The sequence below is a fragment of the Pristiophorus japonicus genome, chromosome 13 (genome assembly GCF_044704955.1).
Source record: "Pristiophorus japonicus isolate sPriJap1 chromosome 13, sPriJap1.hap1, whole genome shotgun sequence".
In the NCBI taxonomy this organism is placed as follows: Eukaryota; Metazoa; Chordata; class Chondrichthyes; family Pristiophoridae; genus Pristiophorus; species Pristiophorus japonicus.
In genome coordinates this window covers 49140369-49159359 of record NC_091989.1, presented here as the reverse complement: position 1 = coordinate 49159359, position 18991 = coordinate 49140369, and the positions used below count along the sequence as shown (strand labels likewise).

Genomic DNA, 18991 nt, shown 5'->3' with positions numbered 1-18991 from the left:
CAGAGGTTTGTCTACCTGCTCTGGTAGTGCAGGTTGATGTTAAAAAGACAATATTCAAAGAAGATCAGAGAGTTCTCCTCGTGCCCTCGACATTTTAAAAAAAGGTTTATTTATACAAAAATATTTATCACCACAAAAAGATTAACTAGTCAATCATCACATTGTTATTACTGGGATCTAGCTAAACTGTGCAAAACAGTTACTACGTTTGCCTATGTAAAAACAATCACTACATTTCAAAGTTATTTATTGGGGGTGAATCACTTTAGGACAGATTTGTAAAGGTGCTATGTAAATGCAAGGCTTTTCTTTTTCCTTTCATTAAAATTCATAATTTAGTTTGTTCAGATCTCTTTTAATGCTATCTTTGGGATGAGATGTTAAACCAAAGCTGTGAACTACATTGTCTCAAAGTGCTTCACAACCATCAAAGTCATGAAAAGTGCGACATAAATGCAAGTTATTTATTTTCTTTATGACTGTCTTTCTCCTGGTCCTCTGGTCACATAGCTTGATACCCCTAGCAAATGATCTTTCTCTGCATCATTCATGAATATTGTAAGAAGGACAAAAATAGACATCTTCAGACGTCTCAATAGTTATTTCCCCCAAATAGAGCCTTCTCCATTTTACCCTCAACTCTGAATATATAAAAGGCAACTAACTAGTTTATCTGATCTATGTGTATGAAGTGAAATAGCTATGGTGATTTGTAAATCTCTGGAAATTGCTTCCACTTGCATCACTTACAACGCATGTTTGGTTGATAGAGAGGCACTATCACCAGAGCGACATTGTTTTTTCTGAGCAATTTTGGCTATTGTTGAGATTTGAGTCTTTGCATTGAAATTATTATCTTACTCTTGTTAAGTAAATGTGTAATGCTTCTATCCTGAAAATAAATTTTTCTTTAAATTATTTTTAACTAAAGAAAAGAACGATACCATAAAGTCACTTTCTGCCACGTACAAGTTATTATACAACAATGTACAGAAAAAATAAAAAGTGATATCTCTGATGCAAAGCAGTATGAAAAGCCAGATAATCTGAAAGTTGCAGCAAAATCAGACAAATGCACAATTATTTAAATATTTGATTCAACATTATTTTTGACTCCTATGATTATCAGCTGGGGACTTCATCACTGAACGGTCATTTCCAAGAGTAACCCATTCCCCCAGTCAATTCCTAGTCTGCCCTGGAGCTAGAAGAATCAATCCTGAAGTGCATGATATTTGAAATTTCTTTAGGTCTGGTAGAGTTGCTGTTGGATATTCCTGCTGTCAATATATTATTTTCAAAAGAAGAGACAGTAGTGCTGAGTTCTTCTTTAGAGAAGATGTGAGAGTATAAACAGGTTTTGAGACTATCCATCACAGGATTCATGAGAATCTTGAATCCAGGTTTCAACATTAACCAGAGTTCAAAACCTAGCTGATGCTAGTCCAACAGGGTGAAATGTATAAGCATTGATTAAAGGAATATACCCAGTACAAATATGACAAAACTGTACAAATTACAGAAAATATTTTATTTTTTCCCTTTACTTTCAAAAGCTTATATGGGGATGGGGCAGGGAATGCACAACTTTTCCACATGACAGCAAGAAGTGACTGATTGCACTGGACATAGCAAAGGCTATGGGTGCCGACAACATCCTAGCTGAACACCTATGCATAAGAACCAACTGCCCCTTATCCAAGCTATTCCAGTATAACATTGGCATCTACCTGAATGTGGAAGTTTGTACAAAAAGGGCATAATTACTGCCATATCTGCCTACTCCCAATTATCACTAAAGTGGTTCCACCAGGACCTCTTGGCTCCAGACTTTATCACTGCTTTGATCCAGGAAGGAACACAAGCTAAATGCCAGAGGAGAGGTACAAGTTAATTATCTTCACATCAAGGAAGCATTCAACTGAGTATGGAACCAAGGAGCTCTGCATAACTGAAGTCAATGTAGGTCAAAAGGAATCCTCCAGTGTCTGAGCTAATACTTAGCACAAAGGAAAATGATTTTGGTTGTTGGAGGCCAACCATTACAGCCCCAGGGCATTGCTGTTGGAGTCACTCAGGGCAGCATCCTCAGCCAACCGTTTTCAGCTGCCTCATTAACAACTTTCATACGATTAGGAGTGGAGCTGTTCACTGACTATTTCACAGCATTTAGCTCCATTCAAAGGGCCCAAGTTTCGGGCCGCGCCTAGAATGGCGCAGCACCAACCTTGACGCCCGTTTTTCACGCTCGAAAGTACACCGAAAAAATACTTGCATATTCTCCGGCTCCCTGCAGGTCTTCAGCAGCTTGGCGCGGCGCGCACAGAACAGCGGGAGGCGGAGCAAGAGACTCGCGCCGATTCTACAAGTAGTGGGGGGGGCGGGGCTAATTTAAATAAGGCAACATCGTGCCGGCAACCCTGCGCGTGCACGTTGGAGCGTGCGCACGCGCAGTGGCACATAAACATTGGCATTCGGCCATTTTTAAAGGGACTAGAGGAAAAGTGAAGATTTGTCTCGTGGACCCCTGGTCGAACAGCCTAAGTCTTCACAGCTCGGACCTGCTGCTGCCGGATTCTACTGCCGTCCGCTGTGGCCTGACGCCGCCCCTATCCCCTGGCCGAACGGCCTAAGACTTTGCAGCTCGGAGCCTGCTGTCGCCCGCTGTGGCCTGACGCCGCCCCTATCCCCTGGCCAAATGGCCTCCATCCCCTTCGCAGCTCGAAAGCTGCTTGCTGTTTCTTCGGCTGCCGTCCAGACACTGATGGAAGGAAGGCCTGCCTGAAGCACCGCAGCTCGAAGGCTGCTGCTGCTTCACACAGGGAGGAACATGGAATATTTAATCTATGCTTTGTTTATAAATTTTTATTCAGGTTGGATCTTTACTTGAATGATTGTAGAATTTAATTACTTCCCTTCACCGCCCGTTCCCTACGCCTAATTTGTAACCTACGCCTGATTTGTGAAGTGGAGGCAAGGTTTTTCTGAGCATACAAAAATCTTCACTTACTCCATTCTAAGTTAGTTTCGAGTAAGTTTTCACTGCCTAAACTTTCAAAACAGGCGTAAGTGGCCGGACACGCTCCCTTTTGAAAAAGAAATTCTGTTCCAAAGTGAAACTGTTCTAACTGACTAGAACTGGAGCAAACTAAATGCCAAGAATTGCAATTTCTAAGATACTCCATTCTAAACCAGTTGCTCCAAAAAAAACAGGAGCAACTCAGGCCGAAACTTGGGCCCAAAACTTCTACGATAATGAAGCAGCGCATACCAGACTACAGAAAGTTCCGGACAACATCTACGTTGGGCTATCAAGTGGCAGGTAACATTAGCGCCACAAAATTAACAGTTAGCCACCGTACCTAATCAGAGTAAAGTGCCAACCAACTTCCCCTGACCGCTAATGTCAACATCATCACCAAGCTCTCCACAATCAAAATCCTGGTCATCGTTGGCCAGAAGCTTAACTAGTTCAGCCATAGCAACACTATGTCAACAAGGAGGGCAGTGGCTGTGTATCTACATCAAACAGCTCACCGCCTGACCCATCATCACCATGCCAACATCTACAAGGCTCAATGCTAAAGTGTGCTAGAATGTACATCCACAAGTGCAGCTGTAACAACACTCAAAGGAAGTTCAACGCCATCCAGGACAAACCAGTTGACGTGATCCATGCCTCTGGACGGAATATCCATTTTCTCTACCATTGACGCACAGTGGCTGCAATATGTATTACGTACAGGATGCACTGCAGCAACTAGCCAAGCTTACTTTGACAGAATCTCCCAGCTCCATGACCTTTACCACCAAGGAGGAGATGAGCAGCAAAATAATGGAACACCATCAACTCTAAATTCCTCTTCAAGTTACACACTATCCTGATTTGGACATATACTGCTGTTCCTTCACTATCACTGGGTCAAAATCCAAGAATTCCCCACCTACCATCATGAGTGCACCATCAGCATAAGGACTGCAGTGGTTCAAAGAGAAGGCCCACCACCACTTTCTCAGGGCAACCCAGGATGGGCATAAAATGCCCATATCCAAAGAACAAATAAAAAGGTAGGCAGCTGAAGACAAGGCTGCCATTGGTGGTGCAAAAGAAGGGGGAATGCACCAGGGAACAATATGGGTGGAAATGAGCAGAAATAGTATGGAATAGAAAATAACATATGATAAGGACAAAGTAAAGTACTAATTTCCATATGCTATTGACCATCAATAAATAGCCATGCACCAAATGAAAGCAGGTGCAAGAAATCAGATGAAAGTCATGAGGATTTCAATTCCCTGGATGCAAAGCAGATAGGGATACTCATTAGAGGGATGAAGTATAATTTACTTCTTCTAAACATAACATTGAAGGTACAGAATTACGGCAGATACTGTATTAAAAGTTGTACTATATTTAACAGTCGAACAGAACTGGTTGGTTACCTGGGAATATGTGAACACTTGGGGGTCTTGTGATTACTGTGTATTTGGATTGATACTATAATTAAGGAAAAAATATTGTGCAAGATTTCAGAGCAGCAAACTTTAGAGCTTTGAGAAGAACACCAAGGTCAATGAAGTGGAAAGTTGAATTAGAAAAATTAACAAAATTTAATTAAGTATTTCAGACCAGGTGAAACTAATATCGTTGATTGAGGCTCATGGAATCAATGGCAAATTTACTAACCTGGGTTGAAAATGGTCTTAACAGTAGATGTAGATCGTGACAATAAATAGAAATGGCTACGGCTGCAAAACAGTGACTAGTAGAGGTCTTTAAGGTTCGGTGCTGGGTCCCCTGCTATTCACACTATGAATAAATGATACAGTATAATGGGGAGTGTTTCTTGACATGAAGTTATATGGCCAGATGAGCAGTACAAAGGAGCCAGATTGCGTCCAGAGATCTGGACCAACTATGTGAATGAGATACACATTTAATTATGGCTAGGTGCAAGGTGATACATACTGAAACAGGAAATAGTCAACAAGAGTACAGAATGAATGCATCTTCATTTGCAAAAGTGGAAATGGAAGAGATTTGGATATGAGTCACCACAGACTGCGATCAGTCGATGTGAAGTAAGAGTCAAAAAGGATAATCAAGCACTGGAACGGTTCTCAAGTTTATTTGATTTTAAGCCAAATAAGTCACTAATCATCAATGAGGCAAGATTTTGCATACACTACACAATACATCGGCTCATTGCACAAAGCCCATAGAAAAGTGGCGACGTTGATTTCAGGTCTTTGTGCTCTAACTTACGAAGAGGCTCATCAGGCTGAATGTGTTTACATTAGAGATGAGATAAAGAGATATTGGGCTATAATTTGCAGCCCCTACGGGAGAGTACATAGTGCGCGCGTGCCCACAGGGGCCACACAAGTTCTGGGTTTAGGTATGCAGTGTACATGCGCTAAAACCCGGAACTTGCGATTTGTCAAGAATTCTTTTGACCGATCCAACACATCCCCAGGAAAAGGGCCTCCTCTGCCTGAGAGTTGGGCTTTTTGCCCAACGAATGCCCATGAAATTCTTACAACTGATAAAAAAAGTCATTAATTTAAACATTAAAACACATGTACAATAAGGTACAGTTATTTTTAGCTCCTTTAAAACATTTAAATATATTTTTCAAAAAACTTAATTTTTGTTTTAAATGTTTAATTATATTGGGGCAAATATCCAGGTGCGCCATTTAGTTGATACTTACCGCTGGAACTCTTTTTTCAAAGTCCTGCAGGATTGTAATGGGACCTTAGACTGAAAGCCAGGTTGACTGGCTGAAAATGGGTCGGAAGGCCCGCCCGCCGCTGTCAATCAGCGTGGTGGCGTCATAGCGCGTGTGCATCACCACGCTCTCTCCCCTCCGTTAAAGGGAGAGACTCTGGCTACTTTTTAAAAAAACTTTGGCCACTGGGCCACCAGGGAGGGTTTCGGCCGGGCCAGCGGCCTGGCACCCAAGAGTGGGTGCCAGGCTGCCCGTTGGTGGCCCGGCCGAGCCCGGAGCCAGTACAGCAAATATTCTTGAGCTGTGGCTGAGGCAGTGGGCCCTCCCCTTTAAGGGCCGCCGCGCTGCCGGACCCACAGTCACTCTGCAGAGGTGCACCGACAGGGAAACCTGAAGGTGGCACCGCGCGGCGGGGGATCCACGGAGTGAGGTGAAGATCGCTAGGTAAGTATTTTTATTGTTGTTTTATTTATTTTACTGTCAGTGATACCACTTGGGCGGTATGGGGTTCTGGCCAAAAAATCCCCAACCTGAATTTTGGTTGGGTCGGCCTACTGACCTCAAAGCGGTGGCCATTCGATTTTTTGAATGGCTGCCGCAAACGGGCACTAACGGGTCCCTTTCCAGACCCTGAATTTTGGCTTCATTACATATTTAAAATTAATATACAATGTTTTTAAAATTTATGTCATGTTAAATGTATTTTTTGTGAACCCCGTTCATGCCTGTGAGGATTCTGTACATAAGGAATCCCCATAAGCATGAATGGGGATTCCCATCTTTGATTGGTTGGGTTGGCCCATGGCATCCATCCACGGGAAGCCTCCGACTGCAAATTCATCCCCATTGTAATTAAATACTGAGGCGCATGGCTAACATATATGAAAGCAAGCTATTCAATACGGACTTTGAATGCAGAACCAATGGGTGCAGTACAAAATTAACAAGCCTTAAGCTAGACTAAATATTAGAATTTCTCTATCCCATAAAATATTAAATATGTGAAACTAATGCCTAGTAAAAGCAGTTAATGCTGCGTTAACTACTTTTAAAATGAGCTATCCGGATAGGAGTTGGATTGAAAGGGGCTAGTAAATGTATAGGAATAAGTATGGACAGAGATAATGAAATCCTACTAGTTTCTATACTGCTTAATTGGTTAAAGATCCAATTGTAGTTTGGATAGCTAGTTTGTGTTCTTCAATTAAATTTGTCAGTGTGAAGGTTCAGAGTTTTCCCCACAGGAAATTGAGCCGGGTTCACAATGAAGCCAACTGCACATGATTTGTGCAAGGATCAGGCTTAATAGCCCACATGTCCTTTACCTCGTTCTATGCTTTCTAATGTATTCATGAAGATAATCGCTCTTTTAAATTTGATGTTAAGAATGGTGGAGAAGGAAACCAATACCCATATTCAGTGGACAGCTTTCCCCTTCATTTTTATGCTAATACAAAGAGGTTTTCTAGCCTGAAATTGAAAAGTACTGAATATATTATTTCAACTGTTTTAAATTGCTTATGTAAGTACTAAACAATAATATAACACAAGACACTGATTAAAGTACTCAGTTTATTTAATTCCTTAGAATTTCCAAAGGAATGCTATAATATATAAACCAATATAGGCACTTACAATTTGTAGCTTGCTGGAATTTCACCGTCAAGATTTCCGTAACAGAGTTCCAGAAAGTATATAAAATGTCTGCTTGACTGTCCTAAGAAAAAATATGAAATATTAGTATCAAGGCACATTTCCTGTTACTTGTAGGAAAAAGTAAATTGAGTATCCACTGAATATTGTCCCAAAATTCTATTGGCTAGAAAAATAGCTGACTCAAATTGATCAAGCTTTGGTATTTTCCTTCATCTCTCATTTCTCCCAGTGGTGAGGCTGTTGGCGCTCACCATTATTAAAGTGTAAAATAGACAGCAACTTCCAGCCTCCACAACTGCGCAGTTAAATGAGGAAATCAGTAAGTTTCTGTCCGATTTGTCCTACTCCTCCACAAGCTTGCCGAAATTCAGATAAAAAAAAAACATGAAGGGCGTGAAGTTGTGGTACCTACCCACTCAACACGCCAGAAAAAGTTAGGACCCGTCCATTCAAGTGCAAGTTAATTCTTAAACAGCATGATAAGTCTTAATTACTACCAAACAACCTCTGTGGCACTGAAAACTTACTTTTACAAGTATGGAGTGTCATTCCTTCAGATTAAAAAAAAATGATAATTTGTTTTAACTTTTTCTTTTATCTCTCATCTTTCTTTTCCTCTCTTTATTTCACTTTCTGTACATGATTTTACATTGAATTAAAAATTCTAATTTACACTTCCTGGTTCAGGAAGGATTCTTCAATTTTATTGGTTGAAGAGACACACTGTTACTTGCCCTATTCACACAGGTCCCAGATCTCCTATAGAGGTTACCATGCTGTATTGTAAGTCGCCGCTCAAAAAACTCACAAAGTCTGTGAGCAGTTGTAAGTGTAATGAACGGCGAGTGTTGTTGACTGTACAATCCATAAGCTTTCTCGCACACTGTGTATAGGAGGAAATAACTAGAGGTCCATCTACAACATCATGAACACGAACCCTCTAAAACTTCAAAACTCAGGTCGATTCCCTACGAGATTGTAATTTGAGCAGCAGCACAGAATTGCTAGTGCTCAAGTGAGACCTTTGTTTAGATGTGAGAACAGAATAGTTGCTGTAGATGCACTTCAACGTTCTGTATCCACTTGAAAAGTTTCCATAAAATACCTATGTTGAAACTTCTCTCACATTTCTCCTATCTGCGAAACTTCCCCAAGACAACGTTGTTGCCTGAACCGCATAGCCAAAGTTTAAATACAGGCTGTGGGAATTCTGTGGCTTATCAGTTGATACCCCAGTACAACCTTCCAGGTCTTTTAGTGCTCCTACTCTTTTGCGTACCTTGACTCCAACTTCAAACTGCAATAAAATGTGCTGCACTACATCACCTATCCTTTCACGTATCATCATTCAACAGCCAAAATATTAAGCGTTAATGAAAATGTCACTGCAAATTATTTCTACTACTTTAAATTGCTATTGTAAGTACTAAACATGACTGACTAGGGGGTCATGTAATAAGATGCTGCATAGACGCAGGTTATTTTTTTACTTTCTAAGAGAATTAATACATATTGAAAAGTTTAAATTTTCCCTCTAAAATTGATTAACATGCCTCAGTTTTATTAATAATATTTATTTATATAGCACCTTTAAAGTAGTAAAATGTCCCACGGTGCTTCACAACAGTGTTACAGACAAACAGATAAATTTGACACCGAGCCACAGAAGAAATTAAGGCAGATGATCAAAAGCTTGTTTAAAGAGGTAAGTTTTAATGAGCATCTTAAAAAGGAGGAGAGGTAGAGAGGCGTAGAGGTTTAGTGAGGGCGTTTCAGAGCTTAGGGCCCAGGCAGCTGAAGGCACGTCCACTGATGGTTGAGCAATTATAATGTGGATGTTCAAGAGGCCAGAATTTGGGGAGCACAGACATCTTGTGGGATTGTGAGGCTGAAAAAGATTAGAGAGATAGGGAGGGGCAAGTCCATGGAGTGATTTGTAAACAAGAATGAGAATTTTGAAATCGAGGCGTTGTTTAACTGGGAGCCAATGTAGGTTAGAAATCACTGGGGTGATGGGTGATTTTGACTTGGTGTGGGTTAGTATACGGGTTGCTGAGTTTTGGATGACTTCATGTTTACATAGTGTGGATCTTCCTTTGGTTTTAACCTCCACAAGAGTAATTATATAGACTATCATGGGTCAAAATGACATACTTTGTATGTTAATTTAAAAATTCAAAGTAATTCGACAATGGTGGTACTTCAAATCTGTTCACCCATCAACTTTTAATCAGTACTAATAACTGTTTCCTTCTAAAATCCAATAGAATTATGTTAGCAGAATTACAAAATGGCATTTGAATTTATGCATTCCATATTCATTTTAAATGAAGCTCATTGGAAAAGCTGCTCATGGTGGACTCTGAGAAGCCGATTATCCAGATATGGATAGCAGTGGAGATGTTACACCTTGCGAAGTGCTGTGACCATGGAGAGACTTTGTAAAAATCTTGAGTGTCAAGGAGAGGATGAATGACAGTACTTTGTGTTGACAATTCTGCTCTTTAAAGATGAATTTGAGAAACATATAAAAATAGCCATCCTTAAGCATATAACCGCTCAGATTATAACTGCGCAAGATCATAGTGAATCTTTCAGGTTCGAGCAACTAGTTTAAAATTATGAGGTCTAGTGCTTTCTGTCTTTTTGGGAACCATGAAATATAATGAATAGAACATTCTTCTCTGCTGCTCAGTGGTAACCATTTGATTTCATTTCACAAGTACATCCCTGAAAATCAGATACAGAGGAAAATCCTCTCTTGACAGTCTCTAGCACTCAATAATCTGTAATGACTCTTACTCACCTTGTCATAAAATTCTGGAATTGCCCCATCTCTAATACAAGGAGAAAAACCACATCATTTTTTCCCCAACTCATTCACATGCTCATTGTTTAGATATTGCGATCCCCAAGAAAATCACTAGATAAATGAATCATGGGCTTTACTCATTTATCTTTCAGTTCGGTGATAAATCAACTGCCATTCATCTCCAGGGAATCCTAGTTGAAAGTCACATAAAAATGGATAACCTGTGTCTTGCTTTAGTGTCAAGTCTGTTCAGCTGCATAATATAGTGGTTGAGTTTAATTTTAATTTTGGAAGATTACAGAGCATCACAAACATTAATAAAGCATAATAATTACTTGACCGTGCAATGTCACTAACAGCAAATTTGTTTCTTTCAATGTAGTTCTCATGTAATTAAAAAATTTTCAGTTTTATTAAAATGGAGAAATTTAACACTGTATAAAATTAAAAATTAAAATTAGTTTGTCAATACGCTGTTACAACCCCACTTACAACTAATCCCTTTGGGACTAACTTTTAGTGGGGAATTTAACAGTGTAATTACTGCGGAAGAGACAAAGTTTCCATCAGTTTCCCTGATCGGAGACATTACACCGATTACCGGCTCTGTTTGGGTGGGGGGGTGGGGGCGGAAATTACAGCACCAAATCCTGAAGATGCGATCAGTTTCAAAGGCGGAATGACGGCGAACGCTGCCAGTTCACGTCATCCGGACAGCAAATTCCTGGTTATCGTTTTTTTTTATGGTTTGATTCTGTATGAAACAAATAGTTCCTGAAATTGACAAAAATCCTACATCCTGTCTGCATTGTAAGGTACAGCCCCTTGCACATCAGCACAATGGTACTTCCCTTCAATTGATTAAATGTGAGGAAGTGGATACATATTAGTTTCAATGGGCCCAACTTTGCCCAACCTCTTTTTTCGGCACACCTACGTTAAGTGTGCCGACTTTGCACGCTGGAAAGGGCGCCGGAAAAAGGGGCCCCATCCTGGTCGCTCTTCCGAGTCCCCGGAGTGGCGTGCATTCTGAAGTTGGGGGGTGGGGGGAGGAGCAACAGGCCAGCGGCGACACCTGCGCGCATGCGCAGTGAAGCCTGCGCGCATGCTCCTGGCTCCCACTGTGTCCTGCTGGTTGTGAGCAGGACCCGATGCTCGCAGCCCCTAGCCCCAGCCGAATGGACGCCCCGATCTTGCTGCACCCTATCCCCGGCCGAGTAGCCTCCCGCAGCGGCCGGCCGAGTTCCCAGGCAAGGTAGGACTTCGGTTTTATTTTTTATTCATTGGTTGTGTCTGAGAGTTTTGATTTGGGAGGGGGGGGCGGGGAAAGAGGAGGGTTTTTTTTGGGGGGGGGGGAAAGAGAGAAAGAGTGTATTGGGGGGGGGGAGGGAAGAGAAAGAGTGTATGGGGGGGGGGAAGAGAAAGAGTGTATGGGGGGGGAGGAGGAGGTTTTTTTTGGGGGGGGGGGAGAAGAGAAAGAAAGAGTGTATTGAGCGGGGGGAGGAAGAGAGTTTTGGGGGGGAGGGGGAGAGAAAGTGCATTTGGGGGGGGCGGGGGAGAAGAGAGAGGGAAAAAAAAAAAAGAGTATTTTGTATACCAGCATCTCTCTCTCTCTGGCTACCTCCCCCCCCACCCCCCACCCACGACATCGCGGCCACCAGCTCGCATTTCTCCGGGAGGATTTACTTCATTTTTTATTAGTATTTTAATTGTTTGAGCTTTTCCTTGCAATGTTTGGTGCTTGGTTGTTGATGTCCTCTCCAGTTCCCTTCCCTCATGTCTAAAGAATGTGCGCTGCTTTTTCTTCTATGCCCGCAAGGTTTTTCAGAGCTGGCCACATACGCTGACCTAAGTTGATTTGGAGTAAGTCTTTGCTGGCCAAAGTGGCATAAATGGCCAAAACTGGCGTAAGTATCTGGGAACGCCCCCTTTTGGAAAAAAAACTGACCTTAAAAAAAAATCGTACCTAACTGACTTACTCTGAAGTGGAACTAAACTACGGAACCAGTGGGAAGCTGTTTAGCCTACGCCGCCTCCAGGCCAGATCCAAGATCACCCCAACCTCTGTCGTTGAGGTGTAGTACGCAGACGATGCCTGCATCTGCGCACATTCTGAGGCTGAACTCCAAGATATAGTCAATGTATTCACTGAGGCATATGAAAGCATGGGCCTTCCACTTAACATCCGTAAGACAAAGGTCCTTCACCAGCCTGTCCCCGCCGCACAGCACTGCCCTCCAACCATCAAGATTCACAGCGCAGCCCTCGACAACGTGAACCATATCTCGGGACATTTCCCATATCTCGGGAGCCTCTTATCAGCAAAGACAGACATTGATGCAGAGATTCAACATTGCCTCCAGTGCGCCAGTGCAGCCTTCGGCCGTCTGAGGAAAAGAGTGTTTGAAGACCTAGCCCTCAAATCTACCACCAAACTCATGGTTTACAGCGCTGTTGTAATACACGCCCTCCTGTATGGATCTGAGGCATGGACGATGGCAATACATCAACAATATCTCGGCAAGGTCCTGCGGATCCCCGGGAGGACAGGCGCACCAACATCAGTGTCCTCGTCCAGGCTAACATCCTCAGTATTGAAGCACTGACCACACTCGATCAGCTTCGCTGGGCGGGCCACGTAGTTTGCGTGCCAGATACGAGACTCCCTAAGCAAATGCTTTATGCGGAGCTCCGTCATGGTAAACGAGCCAAAGGTGGTCAGCGGAAGCGTTATAAGGACACCCTCAGCCTCCCTGGTAAAGTGCTATACCATCACTGACACCTGGGAGACCCTGGCCGAAGTCCGCCCGAGGTGGAGAAAGTACATCCAGGAGGGCTCTTCGAGTCTCAACGCAAAGAGCGTGAAGAGGTCAAGCACAGACAGCAGGAGGAGCGCACGGCAAATCAGCCCTACCCACCCTTCCCTCGACGAATGTCTGTCCCACCTGTGACAGGATCTGTGGCTTTCGATTTGGACTGTTCAGCCACCAGAGAACTCACTTTGGGAGTGGAAGCAAGTCTTCCTCGATTCAGAGGGACTGCCTATGATATGACGATGACTCTGGAGCAAATATTTTGGGGAAAATGGCATTTTTTAAACTTGTGCCAGAAAAAACAACTTACTCTGAAAAAATTGATGGAAGTCATAGCCAAAGTTGGGTCCTTAGTTTCATCTATCGTGGGAAATTTTGTAGAATTTTCTATTGTTGAGAGTTTTACCCATGGTTGCTTTCCTTGAAAGCGTTGGTATGTTGGGCAAAGTCTATGAAATGGCAAATTGCACATTATATATAGAAAGAATGAACTTTTTCTTGTTCCAAACTTTTTTATTTCATTATGCTGAAAGCTTCAGTACTCAAAACGTTAACAGTGAAGGGAGCTGAAGAGCACACGCTCACATTTGTAGGCTCTACAGATCCTAATAAAGAATTACTTAATCACATTGTCATTTTTTTTTATTGCCAATGACAATGTTGAATGAAGCATACACATGATGCAACGTCAACCTTCATTTTGGAAGTATTTACATTGTCTGTATCATATTTATTTAGTCAGCAATATCAGAACTGTTCAACTCATTTACGTATTATTTCCAGTGGGCAGAGATATGGTCAAGCTGTTCTACATTTAAAAAAAAAAACAGCTATACAATAACTATGGCAACACAATTGTCAAAATTTATTCTATTTGCTAAAGGTTATCTTTCAAAGAAGCACGATACAGCAATGCTTTCTTTAATCTCGCTAAAAAGTACCCAAAGTATTTTTTTTTAAGAAGCACGATCTTAGCTTTTTAAAAAAAAATTTATTCACAGGATGTGGGCGTCGCTGGCAAGGCCAGCATTTATCACCCATCCCTAATTGCCTTTGAGATGGTGGTGGTGAGCCACCTTCTTGAACTGCTGCAGTCCACGTGGTGATGGTACTCCCACAGTGCTGTGAGGGAGGGAGTTCCAGGATTTTGACTCAGCAACGATGAAGGAACGGCGATATGTTTCCAAATCAGGATGGTGTGCGACTTGGAGGGGAACGTGGAGGTGGTAGTGTTCCCATGTGTTTGCTGCCATGTCTTTCTAGGTGGTAGAGGTCATAGATTTGGGAGCTGCTGCCAAAGAAGCCTTGGCAAGTTGCTGCAGTGCATCTTGCAGGTGGTACACACTGCAGCCACGGTATGGGGTGGAGGGAGTGGATGTTTAAGGTGGTGGATGGGGTACCAATCAATTTGTCCTGGATGGTGTCGAGCTTCTTGAGTGTTGTGGAAGCTGCACTCATCCAGGCAAGTGGAGAGTATTCCTTCACACTCCTGACTTGTGCTTTGTAGATGGTGGAAAGGTTTTGGGGAGACACTCGACGCAGAATACCCAGCTTCTGACCTGCCCTTATTGCCATGGTATTTATGTGGCTGTGTGTATGTAGCTATTTGTATTACATTGAGTAATAAATATTTATATTTTAGGATCATATTCTATCCCATAATTTCAAAATTGAGTATCCCTACATTATTGCCCAATATTTATATTTGCTCCTTGAAAACTTTGGTAATGCCCTTGAGAAAAAATCCTGACCATCCAAAAATACTGCTTGCTGATTCAAAGCAAATAGAATTGTGAACTGCTATAACCTATTTCCTTCAAATTAGGCCAAGGTGACAAGCCAAAATAACACAATTTTTTGAAATTCTCAGGTGTAAGGGTTAAATTATTTTTCACCAAATGTTATTTAATTTACTTTTGAGAGGTTTCTAAATTTAGGCCAGGGTAAATATGGCCATAATGTAATTTTCAGCCCATGACAAAGTACAAATTGAAAAACTAGTCATGTAAATTGGTCATTTGCAATAATTTAACTTGTGTATTCGATACAATATTTTCCCCTTGCCTTGGTTCATAAACATAGAAAATAGGTCATTCGGCCCTTCGAGCCTGCACCACCATTCAATATAATCATGGTTGATCATTTTTGCAACTTCAGTACCCCATTCCTGCATTCTCTCTATACCCCTTGATCCCTTTAACCGTAAGGGCCACACCTAACTCCCTTTTGAATATATCCAACAAACTGGCCTCAACAACTTTCTGTTTCTGTGGTAGAGAATTCCACATGCTCACAACTCTGAGTGAAGCAATTTCTCTTCATTTCGGTCCTAAATGGCTTACCCCTTATCCTTAGACTGTGACTCCTGGTTCTGGACTTCCCCAATATCAGGAACATTCTTCCTGCATCTAACCTGTCCAATCCCGTCAGAATTTTACATGTTTCTATTAGATCCCCTCTCATTCTTCTAAATTCCACTGAATATAAACCTAGTCGATCCAGTCTTTCTTCACATGTCAGACCTGTCATCCCGGGAATCAGTCTGGTGAACCTTTGCTGCACTCCCTCAATAGCAAGAATGTCCTTCCTCAGATTAGGAGACCAAAACTGTACACAATATTCAAGGTGTGGCCTCACCAAGGCCCTGTACAACTGCAGTAAGACCTCCCTGCTCCTATACTCAAATCCTCTCGCTATGAAGGCCAACATGCCATTTGCCTTCTTCACCGCCTGCTGTACATGTATGCCAACTTTAAATGACTGATGTACCATGACACCCAAGTCTCATTGCACCTCCCATTTTATTAATCTGTCACCATTCAAATAATAATCTGCCTTCCTGTTTTTACCATCAAAGTGGATAACCTCACATTTATCTACATTATACCGCATCTGCCATGTATTTGTCCACTCACCTAACCTGTCCAAGTCACCCTGCAGCTTCTTAGCATCCTCCTCACAGCTCACACTGCCACCCAGCTTAGTGTCATCTGCAAACTTGGAGATATTACATTCAATTCCCTTGTCGAAATCATTAATGTATATTGTAAATAGCTGGGGTCCGAGCACTGAACCTTGCGGTACCCCACTAGTTACTGCCTGCCGTTCTGAAAAGGACCCGTTTATTCCTACTCTTTGCTTCCTATCTGCCAACCAGTTCTCTATCCACGTCAGTACATTACCTTCAATACCACGTGCTTTAATTTTGCACACCAATCTATTGTGTGGGACTTTGTCAAAAGCCTTTTGAAAGTCTAATTACACCACATCCACTGGATCCCCCTTGTCTACTCTACTAGTTACATCCTCAAAAAATTCCAGAAGATTTGTCAAGTATGATTTTCCTTTCATAAATCCATGCTGACTTGGACCGATCCTGTCACTGCTTTCCAAATGCGCTGCTATTACATCTTTAATGATTGATTCCAACATTTTCCCCACCACCAATGTCAGGCTGACCGGTCTATAATTCCCTGTTTTCTCTCTCCCTCATTTTTTAAAAAGTAGGGTTACATTAGCTACCCTCCAATCCATAGGAACTGATCCAGAGTCTATAGAATGTTGGAAAATGACGACCAATGCATCCACTATTTCTAGGGCCACTTCCTTAAGTACTCTGGGATGCAGACTATCAGGCCCTGGGGATTTATCGGCCTTCAATCCCATCAATTTTTCTAACACAATTTGCTGACTTATAAGGATTTCCCTCAGTTCCTCCTTCTTGCTAGACTCTCGGTCCCCTAGTATTGCCGAAGGTTATTTGTGTCTTCCTTAGTGAAGACAGAACCAAAGTATTTGTTCAATTGGTCTGCCATTTCTTTGTTCCCCATTATAAAGTCGCCTGATTCTGACTGTAAGGGACCAATAAACAGCTTTAAAAACAAACAGGCTCCATGAAGCACAATGAATGATGTTGGGCAACGTTGACTCATGTGATTCACAAGTTTGCAGGATGTACACTATAGTGGTTGTTCGTTTTGACCAACACTCATTGCAGTATTATACATACTTCAAATATCAAGGCGGCTGTAAATTTGAACTTTACAGAATGAACGATGAAGACATCCAAAAATATATATTTTAACCAACTAATTAAGTATGAACCGCTAATAGGAAGAAAAAGGATTGCAGAAAACATTACCAAACACGACTTGCGTGTACTAGGAATGGAAGCTGGGGGAAAATGAAACGTCACTCCATTGTCAGTACTTTTTAAGAAAACTGCATAGGTGGCAGTTGTCGGGCAGTCCAACATATGTTCCAACGTAAAAATTAAGTGACTATGTCAAAAATTATGTATTTTTGTGCAGATTTTAGTTCGCGGAAGACTAGTCATTTAACTTAAGCAATAAAAAAAAACAATAGCCGTTTAACTCGCTTTACAAAACTTATTTTGATACACATATTGAAGATCAATTCAAAGTGGCTTTTGAATTGTAGGCTTGAGGGAGGAACCAAGCTAATTATGAACAAGTACTGACTGTGTGAATTGTTCAGTTAAATGTATGATAGCCAATTATTTTGAATTCAACAGTCAGTTACGAAAAATAGCGAAACAACATATGGAGGGATGAAAGCTTAAAGTGGCTGATTCTTTACGTTGATCGTCAGAAGATAGTCGGAATAACTGGAAATTTCACAGGAAAAGACGAACTAACTCCTGTAGTCAGAAAAACTAAGAAAAGGACGATGTCTATAAAAGTTATCTACAGATTATCTTCGTATTTAGACAGTGAATCTTATTCAAGGAGTTAGATAAAACAAGCGAATAATGTAAGTGATGTAATATGTTATATATTTAAGGATCCTACTAAAAATAAACATTATTTTGTTCATTGTTTAATAAATTTGTTTGATATTGAACTGAAGCAGGAAGTCTGATGTGATGCTCTACCGCTTTCCAAGATTGTAATTGCTCTTGGGTACTGGACAAAGAGAGTTTGTTGTTCATTCCTCTGGATGCATTACTGGAAATTCACCTCGCTCTGAAGACAAGGATAGTCACTCTCAGCAAGGTATGCAAAGTTGAGACCCTACCAAGAGGGCGATATAGAAGACAAAATTACTTAGAATAACCTAGGGTCCTAGTCTTGTTTGCCAAAACTGCTCACTATTCCAGGATCGTTCTGAAATGCAAAGATAACCCCCAGCTACTATTCTCTACTGCTAACCATCTTCTTAAACCCCTCTTCCCCCGTCTCCTTCACATTCACCTCTAACAACAATTGCGAGGAGCTCATGGACTTCTTTGTCTCCAAGATTGAGACCATCCGATTAGCCCACCAAACCAAACTTCCTCTAACGTTACCCCCTGCCCTCACCCTTAACTCGCATCTTTCTCCAGTTCCTCTCCGATCTCCCCTCTTGACCTCTCCACACTCATCTTGTCCTTGAGTTCCATTTCCTGCTCCCTCGACCCTATTCCCACTAAACAGCTGACCACCCAACTTCCTTTTCTGGCTCCCATGTTAGCTGACATTGTTAACAATTCGCTCTGCTTCAAACCTGTTAAGAACATAAGAATTAGGAACAGGAGTAGGCCATCTAGCCCCTCGAGCCTGCTCCGCCATTCAACAAGATCATGGCTGATCTGGCCGTGGACTCAGCTCCACTTACCCGCCCGCTCCCCATAACCCTTAATTCCCTTATTGGTTAAAAATCTATCTATCTGTGATTTGAATACATTCAATGAGCTAGCCTCAACTGCTTCCCTGGGCAGAGAATTACAGATTCACAACCCTCGGAGAAGAAATTCCTTCTCAACTCGGTTTTAAATTGGCTCCCCTGTATTTTGAGGCTGTGCCCCCTAGTTGTAGTCTCCCCAACCAGTGGAAACAACCTCTCTGCCTCTATCTTGTCTATCACTTTCATTATTTTAAATGTTTCTATAAGATCACCCCTCATCCTTCTGAACTCCAACGAGTAAAGACCCAGTCTACTCAGTCTATCATCATAAGGTACCCCCCTCATCTCCGGAT

General features: G+C 41.8%; 1 protein-coding gene across 2 annotated transcripts in view; it reads right to left on the bottom strand.

Moving 5' to 3' along the window:
* cog5 (component of oligomeric golgi complex 5) overlaps positions 1-18991 on the bottom strand; it is a 189139-nt gene that overhangs the window by 44314 nt on the left and 125834 nt on the right. For both annotated transcript variants that reach the window (XM_070897430.1, XM_070897431.1), the window contains exon 11: positions 7368-7449. In XM_070897430.1, coding sequence (XP_070753531.1) covers positions 7368-7449 — 82 coding nt within the window. The remainder of the gene's footprint in view (positions 1-7367; positions 7450-18991) is intronic.